A 12,975-nucleotide genomic window follows, 5' to 3' on the forward strand; every position below is an offset into this window, starting at 1 on the left:
AAAGTCCTACCTTGTATCTAAGGACTATAAGGTCTTCATTTTTCTGGCTAAAGTTAAGCCTTCTATGGCCTCCTTGTTAAAGAGCATAGTAATACCAGTTGAGGTAGTATTTCTGCCAAACCCATTAGCAGGTGAATAAGATAATCACTCAGACTGAACTTCGATACAGCAGCCTCAACCCTCAGAGCATTGGCTGCAGTCTCTTATTGTGGAAATCTATGCTTAACTGTGAGAAAGTGCCCCAAAACAGCCCCCCTTCCCCCGCGCGCACACACTAAAATTCTTCATCCCGCCTAAAGCTGTTCTTGTTTTTTGGGTTTCACAAGTCTGGACAAATTACCCCTCCTATGAGGGCATGCTTCAGGATAGGCCTTTATCTAGGAGTGAAGCACATCAGAAAATGGGTGCTTCAGATAATCAGGGAAGGATATTCAATGAAACTCATTGTCCCAGTGACAAGTTTGTTATCCCAAATTAAATTAAAATAAACCAGCACTATCAACAAGACTTTTCACAGCATCAGAAGATGAAGAGTGCAGTAGTCTATCTCCTACATATTTGAACTACAGAACCAGTTCCATGGAGAGACTGATATTCTGGAAAGGGTACAGTATTGTTTGTGTTACAAAAAGAAACAATCGCATACAGCCCATTCTAGATTTCAGGTCTCCCAACAAGTCCATAAGGAGATCAATATTCCAGATGGAAACACTGAAATTTACCATTACCTTATTATCTTCCCAAAGCTTCAGAATATGAAAATAAACTTTCTGGAGATATGATCAGGGAGACTCACCCGAAAGCACTAGAGTTTTTTCTGCAGCAAGAAGCATTTTCTATACAGAGTACTCCTTTTTTGACTCATAACTTCTACATGGATATTCACAATTGCCTTACCACTTGTATCTTCAAGTGAAAGGGATATATGTCCACCAATGTCTGATAACTTTTCATCATGTTAGACAGGGCCCAGCAGCCATTGCGAAAACCTTGAGAAATATGGCTTTGAACAAACAAGTGGAAGCACCCATTACAATTCACAGAGAAGTCTACCATTTAAGTTATATCTAAAGCCATCTTTATTTCAGAAGTGATGCAGAAGAAGATAGGGAGTGATTCGCCAAATATTTATCCTAAGATCAACTCTCTGAACTAGTTTTTCTCCTGTGTGGCTACCTGGCACAATTCTTGATTCACTTCCTGTCAGCAATTGGTTAATTCATTCTTAATGTTACATAACAACTATCTAAGAATGGGTCCAGAGAAACTGGTAATCAGTATAGATGCCAGACCCCAGATAGTAGGAATATAACTGGACTCCTGCAAGGATCATCTTTTTGTCCTGTTTTATACAGTGTCTAGCATGATGGTCCATGAGTAGGCACTTCCATAATACAAATAAAAATATGAGTGGAGGCAGATGTAGCCCAGAGAGGCATATAACCTGTCCAATGCTATGGACTATCAACCTTCATCACTACTTAGAAAATTAGCCTTGATCTACTCCTTGGAACCCTACATGAAGTAGGAAAGTCAGGGTTGACTAGCTCAACAAGACGTGCTTAGAACACAAGGAATACATCTATATATCATCTAGTCTTCGGTGCACCACAGGCCAGGTTGGAAGCCTGTTGATTAATGTGTTTGCATGTAAGTCCAGATGGAAAGCCAAAAGAAGAGGAAGAGACATTCAAAAGTAGAGGCTGTTGTCCCCTTATTTCAGAAGTGGGCTAAAAATCCTTCTTTATGCTATTTCCCTCTCAACCACTCGAGAGCAAAGATGGTAAAGAAGATTGTGAAACAGGCCATAGTTATTATAATGACCTTCACATTAATCCTCAGAATTTGTTTCTCAGACCTGATTTAGAGGAAAGTGGAACTTCCTCTCAAAGTCCACACACGCGCACACAGCATAGTGCAAGAGAGATCTATCCTGAGCCAATATCTAGTGTTACCTAACCCATCTTCTGGGAAGCTGAGAGAAAGAAGCGACAGTCATTCATTCTAAGAAGGGTGAAAACACCCTCTTGGAATCTGAGGAAATTCACAAATGATCACTTGTGGCGTAGGTGTTGGCATTACAAGGGACACGCATCAGGGCAAAGTCAGTTCAAGCAAAGGACATTCTGATGTTTTTTCAATATGCCCTGATCAGTTAGCTCAAGATCAATACTTTTGCAAAGAGCACTCAATGATTGCAGGCATGCTGCACCATAAGAAACCCATGAGAATCTCTCATCATCATCATATAAGATTCCTGAGGATCACCACTCTTATCAGTCCTCTGGCAATATGCAGGTTCTTATCATGAGCTTGATTTGTGGGCTAATAAAGGCATCTTTCAGCTTCACAGTTGGTAGGTCTCTTCTCACTGAAAGTATCTTGTCTATTCACCACACTTCTTGTCTAAGGGGGTTTTGGAGCATGACATTCTCTAAATGAAACTTTGGTTACACATTCTTTCAAATGTGGTAGTTCTAACTCTAAATGTGGTAGAACTAACCAGGCCTCCATCCCCAAGTCCATGATCTTCTCATATTAGGAAGTGGTATTGTTGTTGTTCTGGTTGAATGCAGATGTCCTAAGTAGAAATGCATGTGTTAGATGTGAACAGACGCTACAGAGGAATAAGGTGCATTTAACACACACATTCAAAGCCTCAGGTACAACTCCTCTCTTTACTTTACACTGTAAAGAGAACAGTGTTTTTGTGAGTGGAGAGATCACACATATCTTATGAGAAGGACTGTAAGGCTACTACAGGGACTTCCATCCACATTTTCTCAAAGGCTGTAGAGTCTTGCTGATGAACTGTTTGTTAAAGGAACAGGGTACTCCTGTAACCCTTAAAATTCCTATTCAGTTCTTCACGGGTAAATTGAATCCTCCTCCCTTCCTAGGGATGACTTATTGCTTCCTAAATCCCACCGTGAAGACTGTCTGATATAGAGGGAACGAGAAAGGGAAAATGCTGTCATAGTGTGAATTTTCATGGTAGGACCCTCCATGGAACTGAGGTACTCAGGGGAAAAAAATAGTAAGCTCTTGAAACAATTACACCTAATTTCTTTTCTGTTATTTTCTGAAAAGGCCTGCACAGTCCATAGATTTATATCAATATTTTCAATTAGCATAAGCCTTTATTCACTTGCACTCTGATCAGCTCAAACTATGCTAGCAGGAGAGGAAATTATCTGGGTCCAAATGGTATTTGGTGCCCTTCCTCATTTCACCCAAGTATCCATAATACAACTGTTAGGGAGACACTCACTGCTAAGATCCTGACTGCAGCTTTCTATGTGCTCTGTAATGGGTCATTATATTTTTTTCATATACTCTCCTCTCATGGCTGATTCCCCACTCCGGCACTTCAAGTGCAGAAGGTGGAAGCCCGCAAGGATTCTAAAAGTTAATACTGGCCACTCCAGGCTTGCATTAAATTTCCAAGGTTACATCTTTTTTCTGACCTTGGATGGGTAGATGCTGCCACCACCCAAGTGCGAGAACCCAGGAATTCCTTCTTGTGGGGTATCCTCAAGCCCTTTCACACTCCCTTCAGAGAAGAGCTGAGAAGACAACAGCTGATTTCCTTTGTTTTCTAACAGCTAATTAAACAACGATAGCTAAGTGGTTTGAGCATTGGCCTGCTAAACCCAGGGCTGTGAGTTCAATCCTTGAGGGGGCCATTTAGGATCTGGGGGGAAAAAAAATTGGGGATTGTGCCTGCTTTGAGCAGGGGGTTGGACTAGATGATCTCCTGAGGCCCCTTCCAACTCTGATAGTCCTTGAGTCTATATACACAAACCTCTTAGGATACAAAAATCCAATCCTGTTCTAAAAAAAGGTAAATTTTATTAAAAACAAAAAGAAAGGAAATACATTTGGAACTTAGGCTTTTTGCTAGATTTAAAAAAAAAAAAAAATTACAAGGATTAAGTAACAAGATAGCTCTCTAGAGGTCCAGCTTAAAGGTTACAAGCAAAACAAAAGCACCTGGGGTTAGCACAGAAGAGTCCACAAGCCATAAAGAAATAAGAGATAAACCTAATCATGTCTTCCAAGACGTTTCCTAATCTACTTACATATCTGGGGTTTCAAATGAGTAGTTTCTAGATATGATCTGGTGATCCATCATACCTGGCCCAAAGCTTTTTACAGCATAGTTCCAGCCCTGTCTCTGCTCTCCGGGAGAACAACACAGACAGACAAAGGGGAAGTTTTTTTCCCAATTTTCAAAAGTTCTAGCCTTCCCATTGGCCCTTTGGTCAGGTGCCCCTCCCTTCCTTTTACCTATGCAGGGTGACTTTTTAACCGTTTACAGTGGTGGTGAGCAAACTTTTTGGCCTGAGGGCCACATCGGGGTTCCAAAACTGTATGGAGGGCCGGGTAGGGAAGGCTTTGCCACCCCAAACAGCCTGATCCCCGCCCCCTATCTGCCCTTTCCCATTTCCCACCCCCTGACTGCCCCCCTCAGAATCCCCAACCCATCCAAACCCCCCTTCTCCCTGTCCCCTGACCGCCCCCTCCCGGGACCACCCCCCTGGGACCCTACCCCCTATCCAGCTCCCTCTGCTCCTTATCCCCTGACTGCCCCAACCCCTATCCACACCCCCGCTCCCTGACAGGCCCCGCAGGACTCCCATGCCTATCCAACCCCCCCATTCCCCATCCCCTGACTGGCCTCCCCGAACCTCCGCCCCATCCAACCAACCCCTTCTCCCTGTCCCCCGTCTGCCCCCTTGGACTCCCTGCCCCATATCCAACCCCCTGCTCCCCGCCCCCTTACCATGCCACTCAGAGCACCAGGACTGGCAGCTGTGTTGCCCGGCTGGAGCCAGCCACACTGCCATACTGCCCAGCAGGAGCTCGAAGCCCCGCTGCCCAGAGTACTGGTGGCACAAGAAGCTGAGGTTGCGGGGAAGGGGAGACAGCAGGGGTGGGGCCAGGGGCTAGCCTCCCCGTCCAGGAGCTCAAGAGCTGGGCAGGGTATGGCCCACAGGCCATAGTTTTACATAGTTTACAAGTAAAGCAAGTACAGAACTACTACCAAGAAGGATTTATAGCTAACTGGCTGGCTGGGTGTCCATAAAAGGGAGCTACCCCCCACCTTTCATTTATCACATCTTCAAAGGAAACTCAAAGAACAGTACACTTGGCCCTGAAAAAAAAAACAAAAAACCCAGCAGCTCCAAAGTAGCATATATCCTATCTGAGCTGGAAATATCTCTGCTTTTCTTCAAAATTTCTCTTTTGTTTTTATTATTTGACAATATCTGAGGACAAGGAAAGTTTTGTCTGAATGAAAACTAGGTAAGAAATGAGTCAGGATTTGGCTTCTTTCTGCAGATGTATATATTCAATTATTAATATTGCTTTCTGTTTAAATTCAAATTTCTTAAAGGGCGGTGTTATACATATAGGGACAAAATCCGCCTAGCCATTTTGCATGTGCTCAGTGATAACTCGGGAGCAAGTAACTTTTTCTCCTCTTGCTTGACCTGTATAAGGACCAGGCAGAATTGCAGTCCCTGTACCTCATCCTTAGTTCCTCAGGGATTCATGATATCCCATAGGGGGCAGAGAGGAGGTTGAACTATGGCCCTCACTGCCTCTCTTATCCACACACCATACAGGACCAGCAATGCAAGGAGTAGGAAAGACTGCACCCCCTTAAATAGTGCAACACTGTACCTCCCATTACACTTATCTACATAACAGACAGGACTTAGCCCATAAACAAGAAACGAGACTGGAAAGTTGCCTTACAGGTAAAGAAACATTTTACTTACTTATTTCATCTCTGTGTACATGATCTTACACACAAAGGAATGCAGATAGCTGATTACTATTATTGATATTCTATTTGTGTCCATTCCTTTTCATGCATGTGTTTAAATTAATAGAAATGGTCTTTAATTGGTGTTATGCAAGAGCGAGGAGAGGAGAGTAATCATTTAGGAGAGTAAGATCTGGGGGTGCTTTGGAGCAACAGAAATGTAAGATTTTTTTCTGTTGCTGAAGCAGAATTTATAGCAGGTCTATTATTTAATAGACACTTCCAAATCTGATCTTAACTAAAATTTTGAACTTTAAAAACTAGATGGAATAATACCTTGTGGTTGAAATCTTTGGCAGCTAAGCACAGGACTTTCAATCTTTGGAAATATGGTGCAACTCCAGTATTGCATTACGACTAAAATAAAACCAGTGGCTTTACCTCAACTTTTGGGTAAAAGTCTAGATAAACAGAAATGGACAGAACTGGGGGTGAAGGAAACCGCGCATTATTTCAACATGACTGATGGTCTCTGACAGAAAGATGAGAATTGCTTAAATGGAGTAGATGCTATTTATGTGGTTTTTCTTCTATTTAAAGAATGTTTTCAAATGAAAGGTTTCATGTAAGTAGTATCATTATGAATGCATTATATTAGCACCCACTGAAATTACTACAGTCAGAGTTTTGTCAGCCTTTCCATTAAAACCTCCTATTTTCAAGCTTGTTTTGAGATGGTTAGTTTAGTCTGAAAAAAGGTCCAAACCAAAAGTGAATTGTTCTAGAAAATGTGAATAAAATTTTTTTCTGCCATTTAAGTCACAAGAAGGTTTCAAAAGTTCTCTGGGTATGCAACACATCCTGTAAGACACAGAAAATTTTCATAATGTGAACTAGTACTTTTGGATATGCAGACTGTGGTAGTGATTTTTGTAATGTTTTTCTAGGACCTGGATAGAGACCACTAATTTAATTCACATAGTCCACCAAACAAGCATCAGATTATTATGATTTGGGTCTGATTTTAATGAACATAGGTGAAATACTTCATTATTAGTTCCCTAAGGCAGCAAGTCCCTCTGCTCCAAATTACAAAATTATTTTTAGTATGGAGAATTTCTAGACAGGCATGATGCTCTAGATTAAAGAATCAGTAAGTAGACCCTGAAATAACATGCAATATTTTTATACAGTATCAAGATTTTGTCTCTTCCTGTGTCATTATATTCAGCTTCTTTTAAATATCACCAGATTATAAATATGGACTGAGATTGGTGATCTTGTCTCTTAAGAATGTGTTTTGTATGCTTGTGAGGCTCAGTCTTTCCACTGATAACATATCTGACATGGAGTATCATTTCTAATAATCTTTTGAGATTTAGAGCCATTATCTCAGAGCTATTAATTTAATTTATTAAGAAAACAAATCAGAGTATACCCAAAACACTTAGTTCAAGGAATATTTTAAGTATTAAGGTTTTTAACATTTGGGAAAATATCTGAAGTGGTCTTGAGTATCACTGATGCTATTGCCAGTAGGGCACCAGTGAGCAGCCATTAATTGACTTACCAGATATGTTAAGAAAGGAGCTATGAACATTATTACATGACCTTAAAAGCTACTGGATATTTTGAGGTTATGAAAACATTAGTGAGGCTAAGGGAAAAAATGTATTAGGTAAAGTGCAGTCAATGTGTGGAAAATTACAGAAAATATTACTCTTATGTGGTAAAAAAAACAAAAAACCTCTGAGACTTATAGACATAGACATGCAGAAATGATTGTCATTAACAAGTTTCATGAACTAAACACAGTAAAATATAAAAAAAAAAAAGTACTGCAGTAATTAGGATTATAAAACTTTTATTTTTTTATTTAAGTAGGTGTGTCTGTTAGAGGGGGTGTTGGTAGTATTGCCTAACATTAAGGTTTATATGCATATATATAAATGCCACTATAGTTAAGGTTGGCTCATGACATCTATTTAAAGATCAACCTTTCTAAGTCCTCTAAAATTGTCATGCTTAGTTGGATTTCTTTGAAACTGGTGTGCCTCAGGAGGGTGTCATTTGAGCCAGGGTTCCAAAGATATATGCTCAGAAAAAAAAAAGTTTTAAAAAAATTTCTAGGTGGGTTTTTTTTTTTTGCCCAGAGTTAGAGATAAAACCATTATTATGATGCAGGTCAAAATGGTCTCAATCTGTCAAGTTTTATGCAAGGTAGTGCATGGCAGCCACTGAATCTTTGAGGGACCCAAATTGAGAATGGTATTACAAAATGTACGTTTTTGATGTGCCGATACTGAAAAATGTCTGGAAGGTTTCCTTTCCTGCTATTTTATATGCTTTAAAGCTTAAATCTTGTAAGTGCTCTAAAATCTGAACTGTTAATTGGCTTGCTTTGAAATTTGATGTGCCTTATGAGAGCATTATATGGTGTTAGTGATCCAAATTGGGATTATTTAACCAATGGGTTCCTGAGTTACAGGGTCCCTCCAAAAAAGTTTCCTTTTGGTGTTTTGAACTGTTAAACTGAGAAGTACTAATGATTGGATGAGTAACAGACCTCTTGAAGGCTCTGAACTCCCCATTCCACTAACATATCTAAGGATAGGTTAATGACAAACCGCCTCCTAAAACAAAAGAAGTTTTGGACTGAATCACTGGATGTTCCTACAATTTGAGAGTCCACATGTGGCAATTTTATTTTGGGGGGAATGTAATCAAAATATTTCGAGGTAGAAAATAGGTACGTGAATTCTTCCTGGGAGGAGAGGTGTGTTAGGGGAGCAGGTGATTGGAGGAATAGGAAAGAGGGGTTTGGGGCTGTTGCAAGGGGAGGGAGTTGATTGGGTGGGGGGACAAATGGGGATGGATGGTAGGGGAAGTGAGATAGATTGGGGGCTCAGGCGTGAGGGAGGCTTGGTACCCCTCAGCTCTGCCAGTGCACTCCAACCCCACTGCACCCTCAGCTCTGTCAATGTACCTCAACCTTCCTGCATGGCAACAACCCAGCTCTTGCAGTGCCTCCCAACCTGTCTGACCCCCACAGCTCTGCCAGTGCACTCCAAACCCCTGCTCCTCAGCTCTGCCAGTGCATTCCGACCCCTCTGCACCCCACAGCTCTTCCGGTGCACCCCAACCACCCTGCATCACATGTGCCAGTACACATCAACTACCCTATACACCACAGCTCCACCCGTGCACACCAAACTGGCTTCCCCATCCCCCTGCACTTCCCAGCTGCCCTGCAATGAACCCCAACCACCCTGAACCTCAACCTTCTTACACCCCCAGTGCTGCCAGTGCATCCCAACAGGTGCAGAAAAGAGCTACCAGGATCATCAGAGGAATGGAGAACCTTCCTTATGAGAGGAGACTTAAGGAGCTGGGCTTGGTTAGCCTAACAAAATGAAGGCTGAGGGGAGATATGATTGCTCTCTATAAATTCATCAGAGGGATATACACCAGGGAGGGAGAGGAAGTGTTATTTAAGTTAAGAGCCAATGTTATCACAAGAACAAATGGATATAAACTGGCCATCAAGAAGTTCAGACTTCAAATTAGCTGAAGGTTTTTAACCTTCGGATGGGTGAAGTTCTGGAACAGCCTTCCAAGGGGAGGGAGTAGTGGGGGCAAAAAATCTAACTTGTTTTAAGTCTGAGCTTGATACATTTATGGAAGGGATGGTATGATCAGGTTGTCTACACTGGCATACGGCCCCTCTCTGTCTGCTATTAGCAAATATCTCCAGTGGCCAGAAGTGGGACATTAGATGGGAAAGGCTCCAAGTTACTACAGAGAATTCTTTCCCAGGGGTCTGGCTGGTGGGTCTTGCCCATTTGCTCAGGATCTAACTGCCATATTTAAGGTTGGAAAGGAATTTTTCCCCAGGTCAGCTTGGCAGAGACCCTGGGGTTTTTTCACCTTCCTCTGCAGTGGGGAGTATGAGTCACTTGCTGGTTTGAATGAGAATAAATGGTAGATTCGCTGAAGACTTCAGTAACTCAGCCAAAGGTTATGGACCAATTGCCAGAGTGGGTGGGGAGGTTCTGCAGCCTGCAGTGAGCAAGAGGTCAGACTAGATGATCATGATGAACCCTTCTGGCCTTAAAGTCTATGAGTCTAAAAAAGCCCTACATCCCACAGTGCTGCCAGGGCACCTACTGCACCCTAACCCCCCAGCTCTACCAGTGCACCCCAACCCCACTGAACCCCAACCAGCTCTTCTAGTGAACCCTAACCGTCCTTCACAGATCTGCCAGTGTACCATTGAACCCCATCTTCCCTCTGTTCCCGTGGAGCTGGCTAATAATCACTGGAAATTATTTGGATATACTCCAGGTGCGGTCAGTGTATTAGGTGTACCTACATTAAATGTTCGAGGCCGTAGTTGGGCCTGTTTGGTAGAAGTGTGTTTGTGAGGTGAGGACGTCTATGGATTACTTTGTGGTGTGTGACAGCAGTGATTATGATAAAGGTCTATTTTTTGCACCCTCTGATGTGTGTTGAAAAAGGGAAGAGCTGCATGTATATCTTCAGGATCCACTATACATCATTTCAGTGCAGAATTGTGTACATTCTATAATTAGCAGGGCACAGGGGTTTAACTGTACTGAATGGTGGATGCGGTAGTTAGCTGTGCTTGGTAGAGGTGTGTTTGCAACATCTATGGATTACTTTGAGGTGTGTGACAGAGGTGTGACTGTGATATGAGGACATCTGTTTTCTACCCTCTTGTTGTGTGAGAAAAGGGAAGAAGTGCATGTGTAGCTTCAGGATGCAACATGCATAATTTCTATGCAGAAATGTGTAGGTTATGTCAATAGAAGGGTATAGTGCTTTTATTATAAAGGATATTTTCAGAAGTGAGGTGGAATATGAAAAGATTCTGATGCTTTAGTGATGGTTAATGAAAGTGAGATGGTGTCCTGTGAGTAAGTGTAAGGTTGTTGTAAAAGGCTGTGAAATGGTTTTTAAATTGTGTACATGTGGTATTCTTTCTGGGGAGTTGGCTAATTGTGTGGGTGTATACTAGGATCTGGAACCTCCTGAATCTAGTAAGTGCTGAGAACTAGTATGTGCATATTAAGATATTGCTTAAAGAAGGTAGAGGGAAGATGGTGTGGGCAACCTTTTTGTCCTTTAATAGTGTTAGATAGTATCCTGTGGGTGAATGTGAATGGGTTGTAAAAGGAGATAAAGCACTTGTACATTTCAGCAGCTGTGGGGTTGGCAGAGTAAAGAGGTGTGTGTGTTAATGGAGCATATTGGGGCATTGCTGAGAGAGAGCAGAGTTAAGTTTGCACAGGCAACTTTAACTGAATTTTCTGGTTTGCAGACGTTTGAGTTTTGCTTAACTCTACATATCATCTTAACTCTTCATTCACATCACTTTTTACCATTGAATGAGAGAGAGAGAGTGTGTGTGTGTGTGTGTGTGTGTGTAATTTAAAGTTACAGTTGCATGAATTTCTTTTAAAGCAAAGGAAAAGTGTGGCCTACAGTGAGGAGGGTTTCTAAGTATAGAGGTAAAATGCAAAACATCATTGTTTTCTTCTTACCTGGTAAGACACTGTAACTGGATTCATGTCCACTCAAACCTATAAGAGAGTCAAATACTTCTGTAATGCCATCATCAATATTAATAAGGGGAACGCTTGGTACTACAGCAACAGTAGTTGAAGTCTTAATCTGTGGTTGTCTGTTTGGTCTGTGGTTTGTTGAGGAACCCTTTCTTGATCCTCTATAGCGCATTCTCCTTCTTTGCCGCCTAGGAATTCCATTTGTTTGATTTTCAACAAAATCAATACACCAACAGACAAGCAGGAAATAATAAAGCAAAGATGCAGTCTGCATGTTTTTCTCTTCACAAGCAGTGCCCTAAAAAAGAAAAAGTGAGATATAGATACAGCTTTTTATAGTATATGTCATGTAATGCAAGTTTAAAACACAGTTTTCAGAAAATGCTTAGACTGCTCCAGGGTGGATTTGGTTTAAATCATGATTTAAATCACTGGTCAGGAAGACTTGATTTAATCATAGATTTCTACATAAAAGTGCATTCTTGTTGGTTGTTATAACCTTAATACATATTCTTCACAACTTAGAGATAGATGTAGGTTTCATTTTTAGAAGGTACACACTATACATTTTTAAGTGATTTATTTTAAAAACTTTTCAGACTAGTTTTACAGCTATATCAGAAAATGAATGATTGTTTGGTTATTTCATTTACCAAAGGTAATTAAAGCAGATATTTATGAAGTCATTGGGAGGTGAACTGTCTCCAATTCAACAGGTTAATCGTTAATATTTGGAGGATTTTCTTGCCATGATGTATTAGGAGGAGAACATCACCAGACAGACATTTAAATTGTTTTATTTATCTAAAACAACAAAGTTATGTATTCTGGATTTTTTTCTTCAACAGCAAAGGTATAATATTTTAGCAAAACAAGCATATGAATTTTTGAATTTAGTTAAACATTCAAGTTTTTTGAAATCAGGTTTGTTTTTGTTAAAATAAAATAGTTAAATGAAAATAGTGAAATGAAATATTAAAAAAAAATTAAATTGACTATGTCTGCCAGATCAACATAAGAAACTTAAAATATTGGCTTCTGCAGCTAACTCAGTCATCTTCACCTTCATTTTCCTGTTTGTTCATCATCTGGAAAAGAAAAACCAGCTTTCCTACTTTTTCAGGTCCCAAATGATTTCTCAGTTTGGAATGAATTAGTCCAAAGGAAGAAAATATTCTTTCTACACTGTCAGAAGAAGTTACTGCTGTTAAAAGTGAGATTATCACTTCAACAGTCTCTGAATCCAAGTGCTTAAGTGAATTCCACCAGTTGACTGGTGTGACTTTCTTTAAAACATCATCAACAAACATATATTTCTTGAATGGTTCTTATTCCCAAACTGATTCTCTTTTATGGCCTGCTGCCATTGTAGGTTTTCCTTTCTAGTGAGAGAATGGTATGGTAGATTTCAAATCAATGAAGGCTACACTCAGAAAGACCTCAAGACTTCTGCAATATGCTGCTCAAACAGTTTCACTTTTGTTTCTACTGCCTGTCCCTCCCTTCTCACATTTATCTCTAGACTTCTTCTCTTTGTCCAGATCTGTTCCACCACCAACATTCTTCTATTTATTGAACTTTTTGAAACTTTGCACTTTTAGAGAGAGGTACGGG

At 40.8% G+C, this 12,975-nt stretch overlaps 2 protein-coding genes across 7 annotated transcripts in view; one reads left to right on the plus strand and one right to left on the minus strand.

Moving 5' to 3' along the window:
- The window catches only part of CENPP (centromere protein P), a 315,918-nt gene that overhangs the window by 214,999 nt on the left and 87,944 nt on the right, over positions 1-12,975 (plus strand). The window lies entirely within an intron of this gene.
- The window catches only part of ECM2 (extracellular matrix protein 2), a 38,290-nt gene that overhangs the window by 19,120 nt on the left and 6,195 nt on the right, over positions 1-12,975 (minus strand). For all 5 annotated transcript variants that reach the window (XM_048858353.2, XM_048858349.2, XM_048858351.2 and 2 more), the window contains exon 2: positions 11,341-11,659. In XM_048858353.2, coding sequence (XP_048714310.1) covers positions 11,341-11,635 — 295 coding nt within the window. In that variant the 5' untranslated portion in view covers positions 11,636-11,659. The remainder of the gene's footprint in view (positions 1-11,340; positions 11,660-12,975) is intronic.

This window comes from Caretta caretta, chromosome 7, assembly GCF_965140235.1.
Source record: "Caretta caretta isolate rCarCar2 chromosome 7, rCarCar1.hap1, whole genome shotgun sequence".
NCBI lineage: Eukaryota > Metazoa > Chordata > Testudines > Cheloniidae > Caretta > Caretta caretta.